We start from the raw sequence: 15,741 nt of genomic DNA on the forward strand, positions 1-15,741 counted from the left end.
CCTCTAAACTCAAGTTTGAAGGAAGCGAGTGTTTTTAATTTTTTTAATTTTTTCAAAATAGAGTTTGAAAATATTACTTCTTGTGCATTTGATAGTCTGGTTATGTAAAAAAATGTACATAAATTCACATGTTCACCAGGATTCATATAACTTCCTTACGGGGTCTCTGGTGTGTTGAGATCACCCCGAGCTGTTAGAAAGTCACTTTTTCCCAGCCACGAGACCAAAGAAGAAGACAGAATTCCTTGGCTTTCATTCTCAAGGTTGTTTATTTTTTCTTATCTATAACATTCTTTCTCTGACCTGCCGAGGTCTGTCTGGCAGCTCAGGTTGAGGCACGCTGACTGCCTTGGGGCGGCGCTACCTTTTTACACTATGTGTACTTACTTTACACTATGTACAATAATTTTCCAGTACCTGTCACCTATGTTAGACAGTTTGTCCCTACTCTAAACCAATCCAAAAGTGCCACCATCACAGCAGAAGATGGAGGCTAAGAAGAAGGAGAAAGACTGGACGCACCCAGATTCCTCTATCTTGCCTCCTGAACCCCCATTCTAAAAACCCCCAAATTCTACATTTTCACCCGGTGATAAATTCACTATCATTCTATTCAAACTCTTGTAGCTTGTACATCTTCATACAAAGTTAGTATTTTTTTTTCCTCTGGGCTAAAATCAAAGGCACAGGTGTTTTTGACTCTGTGTCAAGATCTCCAAGCCCCCCTGTCAGGGTCTCGAGTCCTCCAGGGCAGCCAGAGGAATTTCCTGGGTTCCAACAAATTCCAAATTCACAGGCTCCTTGAGACAAGTTTATATTAATGGAAGACCATGTAAAGACTGTGATATGATTTCACCATAAGTGAAACAAAACAATTGATAAGCATTCAGTGTCTGTCACTTCAAAAGATAAGGAGAATAGTTTATACTAATTTATCCCATTCTGTTGGCAAAATTAATAAACTGCAACCAGCATGAGTATGTAATACATATTAAAATCACATTAATTGCAAAATGTGTCATCCTCTCACTACTGTAGGTAAGAACTAATCTTCCTAAGTATTTCTTGGAAGATTTTTTTGGTTATGGATCCCAACTTCCAAGCTACATGCTTAGGCAGTGTATGGAAATAGTGGGGATTGACAGAGAATAAAAAGGAAGAGTTGGTACTGCACAGTAGAGCAGTGAATCTACAAATGTTTTGTTTGGAATTTTGGTGGTTTTTTGTATACTAATAGTATTTTGAAAATCTTCAGGAAAAGTGTAGGGGATCTTCCCACTTAAAAAGCTTCTTTTTTCCCCTCAGGCTTCAATGATAACAAATCCAGATGGCCCTTTCATAAATCTGTCTCGACTGAATTTAACGAAATATGCTCAGAAACCCAAACTGGCAAAGGTATGTAACAATTTTAGTTAGTGTTGTGATATCTTTTTCTTGTTTTCTGGTGTCATTCTGATGTAACTGTACATGGGATTTGGGATAAAAACAATGATGAACAGTGGTTTAGATACTAACTCCAGAAAAATAGTGTGTTACTCACCTTTTGACGGTGTTTACCAGACTTGAAATTGAAGCTATGTCTAAAAAGGTTATGGTGAAAGTATAATCTAGGAAAAACATTCGTATGGGAAAAAATGTTCCACTGGTAAATAATTTTGAGCTGTGCATCTAGGAGTGATGAAGGGCAACTAAAAGAATAAAAAAGAAGCCAGGAGCAAAAAACCAGCAGAACCTTCCTTAGTATCTGGAAATGTGGTTCTGTGTACAAATAGATAGCAATCCCAGCCTAAAAATGTTCACAATGTTTGGATTTTTTCTTTGCCTTTGTAGAATGAGTTAAAACTTTTTATGTAAAAGGTACCATTTTTTGTTCAGAATACTTCTTCATTTTCAGTTAAGATCATCTGATTGACAGCCAATGAAACTATCTGACAATAGAAGAGGTTTTTGCAGGTTATCCACCCAACTTAGAGGTTTCAGCTCCGAGTGGCAGGGAGTTGAAAGCTGTGAGATTTATCTTGCCTTTCAGTTGAATCTTTCCCCAACACAACCAGTTAGCTGTATGGTTGAACATGTTTTCTTTGCATAGTGTGTTCATAAAAAACAACTGTTGGGCTGAGGCCAACAGCTCATTTTGCACAACGTATCAAGGAATTATTTCTAGGGAGCACAAGTATCAAACACACTCTAGGGAGTTATATTTGGCTCTCAGCCTAAAGGTGAACAAACCACTATGAATTTAGTCTATTTTGAGAAACATAATGGTGAACACTGTTAAGAAAACTGGCAGTATCTGATAATGTGCTGGTGGAAATTGCTCTTCCAGTTCAAAACTTTGGTTAACAGTTTTTCATAAGCAACCAGGAAATTTCATTCCTTATTAAAGCCTGATCTAGACTGATGTAGGGCATTGCATTTCAGTGTGGTTTTCAAAGGAAATAAATCCTCTGTAATTGCACTGTGTCCTTCCCCCACTGCTTGCATCATTGTCCCTTGGCCCCTTAGCCAAGCTAGGTAGAAGAATAGGTATCAAATATAGTAAGTTCTAGTCTGGTAAGGTAATCAAAGACTTCCAGACTAACATCTGAGGGCAGTTACAAATCATTTCATTATCAGTGCTGAAAAAATGCTGCATGCTTTTTGTCCAATTATGTCCTTGCCGGCAATCAGCCAGCAGACACATTTTTATAAATCCATTACAGTCTGGAAAACAGAGGGAATGTAAAGAAACCTGGGAAGGATTAAGAAGCACAAGACATATCCATAAAAACTAGGCTTAGTTCTGCTTGAAGACAGCTAGCTTTTAATTGTGCTTGCTAACTACATGCTATTTAAGTAGGTAGGTTAGCTTTCAGAGGAAATATTCTCAACAACGGCTCTCAGGAATGAGAAACATACATATTTTTAACAATTTTGGGTTTTAATTAGCATTTTGTGGCAGATTTGTCTTCCTTCAATTTCATATGAAAAGAAGCTTAAGCCAAAAAATGTAAATCAACAGTCATAAAAACATCCATAGGCAGCAAGTGTACTTGTCAGTATTATGAAGCTAATACATTATGACATTAACATTTCACACAGAATGTAAGATCTAAGTTTAAATTTGGAGCTACATGGATTTATAACATTTTTTTAAAGAAAGAGCAGTAAGGCTAAAGCCAAAGCAGGAGGTGAGAATGCAGACTGCCCTCTCCATTAAGAATAACTGATTAAAGTTTCAAAACTTTTCTGCTGTCACCTCTCCCAGTGCATAAAGGTGATAACCCTTGCAGCTATTGAATTCACATAATTAGCCAGTCTATTCATGTTTGTATATGAATACCTCCTACATACTTTCTCCTTATGTGTTTGAAGAGTAGCCTGACTGTATCTTTTTTAAAGTTAGATTATCTGTCTGAGGTTTTCCAGTATTTTGAAGTATATGGAAATGTGGCTTCTCTTTGACTATCATTAACCATGTTAAAGACTATCCCAGGAAACACCATAGTAGATGTATAAGGTATCACTTATCACCAGAAAAAGCCTCTGGTGAATCCCAGTTAGCAACTGTTCTCTGGTATGAAACAGAAAGTTTTCTCTTTTTCAGCTTGGGGATTTTTAATAGACTTACTAAGATAACTCTAGATATTTTTATCCAAGTGAATGTTCAGCCACTTAAATCCTTTTGAAGGTCAGAGTCTGTGCATAACAGCAGTTAATTCCTCATGCTGGCCGTGCAAGAAAACATCTTTCATGTCACTTCAGATTTACACACTTTTACCAAATGCTTCTCTGTTATTGAACTAGAGGAGAAAATGTTCCACTACTTCTTTATTGTCTATTCTTTTCTTATCTACCTATTCTAAGCTCCTTATAAATGTGTTACTATTATAATCCTTTAATGTCTTTTAATCATCTGTTTGGAGTCTTTTCTGACTGAAACTAGAAGAAAAGTAGGTTGTGGTTTATTTTTCTCACAAGATATGGCAATTCATTAGTAATTCTCTCGTTTCCTGAAGGTAAATATTTTAAGAATTTTGTCTAAGAAAATCTGGCAGAAGGGTCATGGAAACCCTTAGGAGGTCTTGTTCTGTATTTCTTTCCTCATGGGGCAATACTTTCTCCTGGTGTTTTAGAATGAATTAAACAAATTTAGAAAAATATTCTGTTCTTTTGAAGCAATTAAGACCTGGGATTTGGATGCAGAAGGTCAAGGTTCAACTCAATTGAACCTTGAGTTACTAGCACCCATAATATATTTTTGGGAACAGAGGCTTCCAGTCTCCATTTAGTTATCCAGTATCTTTCAATGTCATTTTATTCACTGAAAATGCCACCCCCATTGCCTGATATAGACTCATCTAATATTCTAGTGCAGATCAACTACAAGGTAGTATGACTTAATTAGCTTTATACAGGAGGAAAAAAAGCTGCAGTTATTTTGCTGTGTAATTGTTGTGGCCTTATAAGCAGTTAACCACAGCACAGCTGATGAATGTGACTTCTTTAAGCTTTGTTATTATGATGGTTTGTTTCAGAAGCACAGTATTATTAGCATTTATTTATAATTTACAAACAGTTTTTAAAATATTTTCTTCCTTTACAGATCCCAAAGTATTTCAGAGCTTAAAGTTTTTTTATCCAAAGGCAAAGTTTGTTCAGCTTCCATTCTTCATAAACCTGTGTTTAATTTAAGTAGGTTTGCCGCTGTGTAAGCTCCTGAGTGTCCATTGCAAAAAGTTTTTTTTTAGATCACTGGTTGGTTTTAGAGTTAAGAAGTCATTAAAATTGTACCAGATTCTCAAATATATATTCACTTTCAAGTTACAGTTGCCTTTTATGTTTTAAAGTGAAGTTAAGCACCAAAGATAAGCAGAATTCTGCTAATCTTTTGCAACAGATTAGGAATTAGGATGCTTTCCTGTGACAACAATATAGCACATCTATAGTTTTTGTCTCTTGGAGTCTTAAATGTAAATGTCAGCATTTGTTATGTGTGAATGTGATTGTTTTCCTAAAGAATTAATTTCTGCTTAACATAATCAAGTTTCCATATTCCTCTGAAAGAATATTATCAATTTTTCTCTTCAAATATGACAGTGTTTTAAATATTCTTCTGGCAGGCATTGTTTGAGTATATCTTTCACCATGAAAATGACATAAAAAATGTAAGTAACTCATATGTTCCTTTTCCAGATTTTATTATGTATGATTGAGTTATTTATGTCTGTATTCTGCTAAACTAAGGATCCAGGTGGAACATCACAAGTATGGAAGGGAAGCATTAATAATTGTTTAAGAGGGAGAAATCCTTTCTTACAGGGGTGATAGTCAGGAATGAAAATTGGCAAATACCAAGATACTGGTATTGGATTGGTATCTTTTTTGAGAAGCGAAATGTTCTAATTCTTAAAACTGGGTCCCTCAGTGATCAATATGACAAGGTCTCTGAATTCATGTTAAAGGAATTTATTGGAGCCTGAGTGGTAGCTGAACTGGTAGCTGAATTGGAGCTGAAGTGGTAGCCTAGAAAGTTCAGAGTCCTGAGGCTTGAGTATAAGTTACAAAAGACTGTCCATTAACAGAGGAAGGTGAAAATACCTGACAAGACAGGTATTGTTGAACATCCCTTGACATTTTTTACCCCTGAGATGATTGCTTATGTATTTGGGTGAATAAAAAGAAAATGTATTTGGTGAAACTACATAAAAATAAAATATCAGTAGGGTTTTGGATGCTTTTTCTAGAAATGTAAATCTGTAATGCTGAGGTGTTTGGTGATACCAAGACAAAGATTATATTGTCCATACGATTGTCTGTAACATTTATTCTTCAAATATTTTCCTAATTATAGTTTCCCTCTTAACCTATCCAAAATTTTTCTTCTGTGGTTCATATGTTACTGCTCTGAATGGAAAGATCAAGTTTGGGTACATATTGTTTAAGCTTTCAGAAAGAGATAACTGTTGCAGAGGTTTTTTGGCAGTTCACCCAGGGAAAGGATCTCTGTATGGAATTAATGAAGTGTCGGTATATTTCATTGCTATCTCAGATATGTGCACCAAGTTGAAATGGAATCAAAATGTTCAAGTTTTTCTGAAAGAAGTTTATGTCAATAAATGCATAGTTGACTAAACAGTTATTGAACTTTCTGCAACACTACTAGCTGGTGTGCAATTAGATCTGGAGTTAAACTCCCCAGTTAATCAATAACACACACCAAAAATATTTTGCTGTTGTTGACATAGCTCCTAATAATTTCCAAATGTACTGCTATATGAAGCTTTTTAATCTAGTATCAAATGATTAAAGTTGTACACTGTCAATTTATAGCATAGCATTCTTCCAAGAGGATTGAATTGTAATGCACTATTAATCCAAAATATCATTGAAACAGTAAGTGCAAGTGTCAGAAATGTCAGAGAGAAATGAAATGAACATTTACATAATCCAATGCTGAATATCAAGGAGGTACCTGGGTTTTAGCCCACTAGTAGCTAAGAATTTATGTTTGTTGCTGAAAATCCAGTTCACTAAGAATAAAAGGGACACTTGATACGATGCTAGATGTGTCTACACTTGAACGACATGCAGCGTCTGTAGGCTACACATACATTCATATAATGTGAGTCATTTTTTCAAGAACTCCAGAAAAAATTGGAAGATGTTTCTGCACTGTACTGCATGTATTTTGAAATCCTTGCTGAGAATCCCAAATCACTGTCTTGCAGGAAGAGTTCTGTGTATTTTTTTACCCACCTGAGCTGTTTGAATAAATACTTGCAAGCAAAGAGGTGTCAGCTTAATCACCACCATTACTGTGTAATGAGAGAGAGATCAGTATTTGGTTAATGATTGCATCTTATTGGAAGAAACTATTGCTGGGAATTGAATTCCCTCATCACAGAATGAGATGTCTTTATAATGTAATGCATATCTCTAAAGTGATTTTTTAGCTGTTCAGTTTGCTTTCTCTCATTTGCTTTCACTGACTCTTTTCTTATGTGCTTTCTACACCATTTGCAATCTAACTCCATTCTCCAAACTGTTCTCTCTTCCTGTTGAACCTCATCTGCATTAATTTTTCTTAAAAAAAAGAAACACTTTAATGTCTGCTTTAATGTCTGCTGAAGTGTGGCTGCATCACTGTTTATTCACCTCTCCTAGCAATGGCATTTCACAAATTCAATATCTTACATCTCCCTGAAAATAATTTAGTCACTTAGGGTTCATCAGAGAAACAGCACATATGTTAACTTTTTAAAGTTTATCTGGCTCTTGCTTGATCAGTTGTTAAAACAATCACTGACATCTCTCACATCTTTGTATTTCCTGCTGCTGTGTGATAATGGACTTTCTTAAAACCCAACACTCTTCTGCCTGAGATGAGATGAAAGCACTTGAAAGGCATGGAACCCTGGGAAATTGACTTAAGTTTGAAAAGTCTTTACTTTAGGCTTTCTGCATGGATAGAATACTACTTCCTGCAGTTTTGAAAATAAAACACAAAGCAGTAGTGACAATATCCCTTCCTTGTCACTGTGCTGAACTGGAACAGTCTGTACTGTTCTCATTTGCATAATTATTTGAGAAACAAAGGCAGTTTTATTATTTATCTTCTGTTTCATATTCAACCAGTATATAGAAAGGGAAAAAAAAAAAGACTCAGCAATTTCAGTTGAGAAATGCCATTAATCAGTGTGCATTCAACTGGATAAATAGTGTGAGGAAATTGGTTCAAATTAAAACTAAATATATCTGTAATCTATCAATTATCAGAATCGTGGGGATGCAAGAACAGAGAAGCAGTGAGCTTTTCAGCACTTGAAAATATATTCAAAAGTCTTTTGTCTTATGTAATGAAAAATTAAACACTTGTCTGAAGAAAATACTATTTCTGTATCCATTACTGTTCTTGACTTGTTTCCTTTTGAACACATGTACTTAATAACTGACTTTCTGTACTCCTTGAGCTATTTCTAAAAGCCATTTTAAGGGCCTAAATGCTCTAAGAGCAGGGCAGTTTCAAAGACTTGTCCAGAAATAGTTCAGCTGCTACTTTTTTCAGTAGACCATGACATTGTATTTTGCCATTTTTCACAGGTGGGTAATGATGGCAAAACACTTTGTCCTGAGGAAGCACAAAGATTGTACACTATATACTTGTGGCCAGAAGTCACAAGCTCTCATTTCTCCTTAGTCCTTCTCAATACTTTGTATTTATACTCTCTGATAGAAATCTATTTGAAATGGAATTATGTTAGATCTACAAAATATAGAAATCCAGACTAGACTCACCAAAATAAATTGTGTTAAATTGACTATGGCTTATGTCATTTCCTCAGCTATTTTATAGACTATCTGGTGTTGATTTGTCTACAAATAAGACTTAAGTCAGTAATTGTTGCTGGGAAAATTACAGCCATTCAACAGCACATGAAAGAAGCAGCAGATGCTCACTATTGTTTCCATCTATCTAATTTCTAGGTGCACACAATACTCTGTATGAAATTACTGTGTCAAACAACTGTACATTTACCAATTTAATTTTGTAATATAATAGTAAATTGCCACAAGCCTACAGGCTGTTTTATACTGTGTTACAGCTGGTAGATAATTTGGAAGTCTTAGTTATAATACAGTTTAGCTAAGGGAAATAATGGCAAAAAAAAAAAACTCAGAATCATGCTAAATACAATTAAAGAATCTACATTAATTTTAATTCTTAAAAAAAATTTAAAAAAAGAAACAAAAAATCCACCAAGTATCAGGGTTTTTAGACATTTTTATTTTCACAAACATAAGAACTGGAAGTAAAAAAATTTGTTCTGAAAAGCTTCTCAGGGTTAAGACTGTTGTTGAAATGGGCTCTGCATTCTTGAGTATGCTGAGTGCTCTAGACAGTAACAACTTCAGCTCATCAGTATGTCCAGATGATGAGTTATATCCTAAAGTTTATTAAAACTTTCAGGACAAGCAGTGTACCTTTTGAACTGATACACATATTGCAATCAAAAATCCTTAAAAGGGCATATCAGTGTCTGCCAATTCCAAATCCATCCTGTTTTTCCCTTTCAGATATTAATATGACTACACCAATGTCCAGCAACACACAGGAGTGCAGGACAGGCATATCACTACTGCTCTTACAGACTGATTTTAAATTAACATATTGTGCAGATTGAATATTGATTTGTAGTCAAACTGTACAATTAAAAACTCAAATTTTGCAGCAAACTGAAATTTAAATATGCTAGCAGTTCGTATTGACATGGCAAGTTGAAAGGTTTTACTTTTAAAAGACTATTTTAGTCTATTTACTAATATTTCAAGGGCCACATTGTCAAAAGATTTTTTTTTTGTAGTACCAGCAAAAGTTTTTAACTTAGCATGCGCAAAGCCTTCTCAGGGAAACACTTCTAAGAAGTATTTGTAACTTTGGTTGGATTTTTTTGACTGAAGTTGTTGTAATCACTTGTAAAGTATCAGAAACAAGATCTTATTTCTTTCCTTTTTCATTAATTGGAAAATATAAAAACAGGATTAAATTTCAAAAGCTAACTTCAAAATGAAGTCATGCTGTGTTTCTTGATGCTAGTAGAAGACCCCAGGAAGAGTTCAGGATCTGCACTGACAAATAAACTGCTGATGTTACTGTCTATTAAGCCTAAAGCAGTCTTAGTTCCCATTTTCCAATCACAGCCAAAATTGTTAGCCTTGCATAAAATAGTTATCGGAAGCAATTAGGGTACCAGAAAGAAACCTGAATGTGTAGCTGCAGAAGGGATCATTTTCTGAAACTCAGTCCTCCTTCTTGAGCCCTTGCCATCAGAGAGCTCTGAGGAAAGCTCTTTGCAGCATGGTATTGGCAGTCTGATCCTTACCCCTCTGAAGTGGCTGCTCCTGCTGCATTAGAAGCAGGTGCGGTATTTGACAGTCACCCACATTGTTTGAACATCTGTAAATGCAACAGAAGTAACCAATGTTTTAACATCAATTACTTTTGCAGATTTTCCAGTACTGGGACAAAATTGCTTATGTACCTTCCCATGAAAGGAAGAATCTATCCAGAAGGGTACCCAGACCATTTCTGTCTTGATACAAGCTTATTCCCCGTTATAGTTGTAGCATCCAAAGGCCCTGCTGGGCAATTTGCAAAGATATTGAGAAACAAAGGGCAACCAAGAAAAGAGCTGCCATCTAAGGCCTTCAAGGATTCCACCCAACTTGAAGAAACAATGAATTCAGAGTTGTAGTTTTACCTGAGTTTTCTGTCTCCTGTCACAGAGGCAGGGAATGATGACAGCTGTCTCTTTATCTTAGGGACAGCACTGATGCAACTACTTATCTTGAATTGCTACAGAAAACAAATTACTTTTTCATTCTCACAAAGCCAAAGGAGAGTCTAAGTTATCTCCACTGGCTTTTCTTCATTATGTCAGAAGTAAACCCATTGACTGCTTGCAGACTCATTTTGCTAGCAGAAAGAACAGAAACCCAGCATAGGCATAGATGTCACTAAATTGGGCTCTTACAGCATTTCAATATTCAGATTAATTTTTCCTGGAATTACTAGTTTATCTGCTACTGGGTGACTGGTGCACATAACTTTTACATATTGTTCCTAATAGATAACTTTTTCCTGATTTCTGTGGTCTGCAAAATGTTTACCTAAAAAAGCAGGCAAGAAAAGTTGGTTCTTTGTTATAAAAACTCTGTGCTAAAACTGATATCCTGAAATATAAAAAACATAACATGGCTTTGATATGTTCTGAGATAAAATGAAATTAAAAAAAAAAAAGAAACACAAGTGTTTCTATGGTAGGTTATGGTACAGAAAAGACATATATTTGTTTTACCAGAGGTGTTGAAATTATAGCTAAAAAAGGAAAGGCCATAGATTCTGGCTGTGGTGGCTGATCAGAGAACATTGATTAGCTTACCTGCTTTTCCAGTATACCAGACAAAAGAGATTTTAGACCTCCACCATCTTCAACAGATATCTGTTTCTTAGAATATTTCTCTGTTTTTCCTGTAATAAAATAATTGTTTACATTATAGACTTTTTAAAGGAAGAAATATTTCTTATTGTGCATGTTTGAGAGTTTCCAGAAGTGATGGCAACCTGATATTAGCAATGACATGAAAATTTATGCAGTATTTCAAACTCATTTATTTCTTCTTTTATTTCTTTACTTTACTTGGTTTTAACAACTTTTACTGAAAAAGGATGGGAAGCTTGGAAAAAGTGTTTGTGCTTAAGCAAATAGTGTATTCTGAAGTGGCACTGCAGGAGTCTGATCAAATTAATTTTCTGTTTTCTCTGATTTAGAAGAAACTGTTTGGATTGCTTATTTTTATAGGGACAAATAATGCTTTCAGCTATTTTAGGCACTGAACTGTAAAAGTAATAAACAAAAAGCAGTGCTTCCACCTCAAGTTAACTGGACTTTTGCTCAGCATTTTCTCTTTACAAACATCTTTACAGTGTTTTCTTTGTGTAAATATTAATTTTAAGATGATGGGTTTATTTTGGAAGGCTCTAGATTTGGCAGCCCTTGCCACTGAGTACGCACAGTTCAAGGACTGGTGGTGGAAGGTCCAAATTGGAAAGTGCTACTATAGGTAAGCCATTGTTCATTTCTTCTGTGGTGAGTGATTGTGAGTGCAGAACCTGTACTGCTGAGTGTGTTGGGCAATGCTGAACAGTGAGAAATAGCTCAGAAAGGGTTTTGTTGGAGAGTGCTGTGCTTACAGTTGAATCTCCTTTAATGCACAAGGAGACCACTGCTTGAGATAAAGGCATCCATAGTGAGTAACTGAATTAGTTGCAGTTTTGCCTTTGTTAATGGATTTTAAAATAATTATTTGAAAAGTCAGTCAATAAATGCAAAGAACTATTGTTAAAACAGATCACATAAAATAAATGTTGCAGTATTAGTTTGAGAAATAATCTGTCAATGAGGGCTTCAGATTGATGAAATAATACAGAATAAAACATTCATGTTAGACACTTCTGCCAGAATTGTATTGCCCAAGAAGTACCAGTTAAAAATATGATGAGGCTTAAGGCTGGCACCCCATACACAAGCATCAAATCAGAATAGGATAATGAGAAATATTAGCAATTCTTAAAGCAACTACCCACCCTTTCCTTCTTCCTGGGCTCAACTCCATTCCCTCTTTTCTCTACCTCCTCCCTTCCCAGCAACACAGAGGGACAGGAAATGGAGGTTGCAGTCAGTTTGTCTCTGCTGCTTCCCTCAGGGGAAGGACTCCTCACACTCTTCCCTTCTCCAGTATGAGTCCTCCCCAGGGTCACAAGTCCTGCTGCCCCTTCTCCAGTGTGGACTCATCTCTCCATGGGGCCACAGGTCTTGCCAGGAGTATGTTCCAGCATGGGCATCCCATGGGGTCACAGCCCTCTTTGGGCATCTACCTGCTCCAGCATGGGTTCCTTCACAGGCTGCAGGTGGATCTCTGCATCCTCTTAGTCCTCCATGGGCTGCAGGGCAGGGGCACAGCTGCCTCGCCATGGTCTTCACCAAGGGCTGCAGAGGAACTTCTGGAGCACCTCTTCCTCCTCCTTCTGCACTGACCTTGGTGTATGTAGAGATCTTCCCACAAATTCTTACTCCACTCTCTGCCTGCCCTTGTACTGTTTTTTCCTCCTTCTTAAATGTATTCTCCCTGCATGTTACATTATTCCTAATGCTGATTATGGAGGCACCACTACTCTCATGAATGGGCTCAGCCTTGACCAGCCGTGATTCCATCTTGGAGCCCTCTGGCATTGGCTCTGTTGCACATCAGAGACATGTCAGCTTCTCATAGAAGCTGTTCCTGAATCCCCCAGCTACCAAAACCTTCTCATGCAAACCCAATACATAAGCTTAGAGGTCATTGATTACTTTCAGAATTTTTATGAATCGTGTTATAGAGACTAATGCACCCAAGCAGGTACATGGGCTTCCAGGATTCCAAACTACCTTATGTCCCCATTGGCTGTGCCTCTTCATTTTAGCTGGCTTGTTCTGTTTGTGTTTTGTGTTTCTTCTGCAAGCACGTGCTCTTTGGCTGACAGAAACAAAGAGCAATTTATATATGAGAAAGTAGAACGTTTTCTGTTGTTAAAATTGCACGGTCCTCTTAATTTGTAGTTACATAGCTTTTATAGATTAGTAAAAAACATTTGACTGTAATTATACAAAACAAATGCCTTTGAGATGAAATAGACTCCTGTGATGTTCATTCACAGTGGAGATTATCTGTGTGATCTTTGCCATGGGCGAGAAAATTCTGGTCTGAAGCAGTTTGGGTAGAGTTGAGACATTAAATGCTCATTTTCTACTGTCTGTTTTAAGAGCAGGAGGAATTCCTGTGAATATGAGTACGTCATTATTCACCATTCTAGAAGGCTGCATGAGTAAGAGGGGGCCAAAATTCATGGATTTGTCTTTTATATAGTTTTGGATGGTTGTTTTGTTATCTTTAAATAATGACATGTTTTTTGTTAACGTGCACACAAATATGTGGTCATAAAGTGTGCTTTCAGGTAGTTTATGTTTGGTTTAGTTTGAACTGCTTCATTATTTAATAAGCTTATGAGAAATCTTAAAAAAAAACAGTAAACAAGTACCTTCTATATGTATCTGTTGTCTCTTTAGGTTGGGATTATATCGTGAAGCTGAAAAGCAATTTAAGTCAGCCCTTAAACAGCAGGACATGGTTGATACCATCTTGTACTTGGCAAAAGTAAGTCACAGATAAATCATTGTGTTTAAAAGTGTGTGGTCTCCATGCCTGAGGCAATACATGCTAACCGTTGCAGTGGAAGTCGATAGTTTACAAAATTATTTTAGAGCTCCCAGATTTCACAAACAAGATTTAAAAAATGTTCTATGTTACTGGATTCTTTGTTCTAAATTCCAATGAGGATTATGTGGCTAAAAAAATTGAGTTCCAGTATGAAGAACAATGTGGCTATATATGGTCTCCTAGGAAACAAATGCAATAAATCTGTAAATAAAGAGCAAAGCTCAAAATCCTAGTTTCACAAGCAAAATCAAAACAAAGTGAGCTTAAAGAAAGCAATCAGAGACCTTGAAACAGGGAATGTTCTGTCAAAATAAAGGCATTAAAAGCTTTAAAAGAACAAGTGGTACAGCTGAGTCTCAGAACTACTTCTTTACCAGGATACACATTTGATTCTAAATGTTTTCTAAGACATTCAAGAAAAGGTGACCTGTGAGAAACTAAAACTGCATTTTTCTTCCGTGTGTCCTAGAAGGAGATGAAACCAGTTGCTCTTTATCAGTTCCCCATAAGCTCATTGTCACAGGCCTGTCCAAAAGTCATCACTGCTAGTGGATGATTCAAATATTCATATGTGCTTTACATTTCCTGAGCAATTTATGTTTTGTATTTAAATAATCATCATTGCTATCTAGAGACATGTCTTCAGTACTGTGTTTGAAGTTCATTGAAGCTTATTAATTTTCCTGTCTCTATCACAAGTTATTTACAAACTACATAGGATCACAAAATAGTTTGGGTTGGAAGGAATGCCAGTGATCATCCAGTTCCAATCCCCCCCTCCCTCCCCCATGGACAGGGGTGCCTTCCACTAGACCATGTTGCTCAGAGCCCCATCCAGCCCAGCCTTGAACACTGTCAGGGATGGGGCATCCACAGCTTCTCTGGGCAACCTGTTCCAATGCCTCATTGTCCTCATAGTGAAGAATGTCTTCTTAGTATCTAATATAACCATACCATCTTTCAGGTCAAAGCCATTCCCCTTGTCCTGTCACTACATGTCCCTGTAAAAAGTCCCTCTTCAGCTTTCTTGTAGGGTCCTGTCAAGTGCTGGAAGGCTGCACTTAGGTGACCCCACATCCTTCTGTTCTCCAGGCTGACTGAACTCTCTCAGCCTTTCCTCCTACGAGAGGTGTTCCATCCCTCTAATCATCTTGCTGGCCCTTCTCTGGACTCGCTCCATGAACTGCACAGAATTATTCAAATGGCAGAGTAATTGGATTAACAACAGTGATTCATTACAGGAGATTTGCATCCCTCTACATCAGTACCAGCTCAGGCAGGAGCTGCATTTGTACTTCCACCTCCCGCTCTATAGACCAGCTTGCTCAAGTATAAAACATTGCACAGCATAATTCAGTGTCAGTGGACAGGCAATACAGTAAGGCACAGAGATATGGCTCAATTTAACAGAACTAAAAAAATCAGGCTTGAGTTAAGCAGCCATTAAAAAATAATAAGATTGCATAAAGTTCTATGGAAATATACTGATACTATGATACTAGTTATTTTTGTATATATTCATTATTGCAACATCTATCTGGGTTTTTAATAATATTTTCTTGAAAATTATCTCTCTCTTGAAATGTAGTTTGCAAAAATATAAAAGACCAAAAGAATGGAAAAAAAAGTAAGAATCTTTAAAGCAGTCATGACATGCTGTGAAGTTACAAAGTATTTCATGACCTAGAAGAGCTAAAAATGGGATATTTTTACAAGAGATAAGAGAGAGACCAAAAAGAGAATGGGGCAATTCTCCTTTTAGCATATAAACCATAATTAGCTGTAGTACTTTTAAAGAGCAGGTCTCCCCAAAGCAACTGTGAGTAGACGGAAATTGCCCCACCTATTTTTTAATTTTTTTTTTCCATTTATCTAGAGAGCAGCTCTACTGTCTACAGAGATGTTGGATAGTGTGATATCACACTGGATATAGGAATTACATAG

General features: G+C 36.5%; 1 protein-coding gene across 2 annotated transcripts in view; it reads left to right on the forward strand.

The window, feature by feature from the left end:
- TTC8 (tetratricopeptide repeat domain 8) overlaps positions 1-15,741 on the forward strand; it is a 40,772-nt gene that overhangs the window by 13,800 nt on the left and 11,231 nt on the right. For both annotated transcript variants that reach the window (XM_036384583.2, XM_036384582.1), the window contains exons 6-9: positions 1,306-1,395; positions 5,103-5,147; positions 11,519-11,604; positions 13,647-13,734. In XM_036384583.2, coding sequence (XP_036240476.1) covers positions 1,306-1,395; positions 5,103-5,147; positions 11,519-11,604; positions 13,647-13,734 — 309 coding nt within the window. The remainder of the gene's footprint in view (positions 1-1,305; positions 1,396-5,102; positions 5,148-11,518; positions 11,605-13,646; positions 13,735-15,741) is intronic.

The sequence above is a fragment of the Molothrus ater genome, chromosome 6, assembly GCF_012460135.2.
Source record: "Molothrus ater isolate BHLD 08-10-18 breed brown headed cowbird chromosome 6, BPBGC_Mater_1.1, whole genome shotgun sequence".
In the NCBI taxonomy this organism is placed as follows: domain Eukaryota; kingdom Metazoa; phylum Chordata; class Aves; order Passeriformes; family Icteridae; genus Molothrus; species Molothrus ater.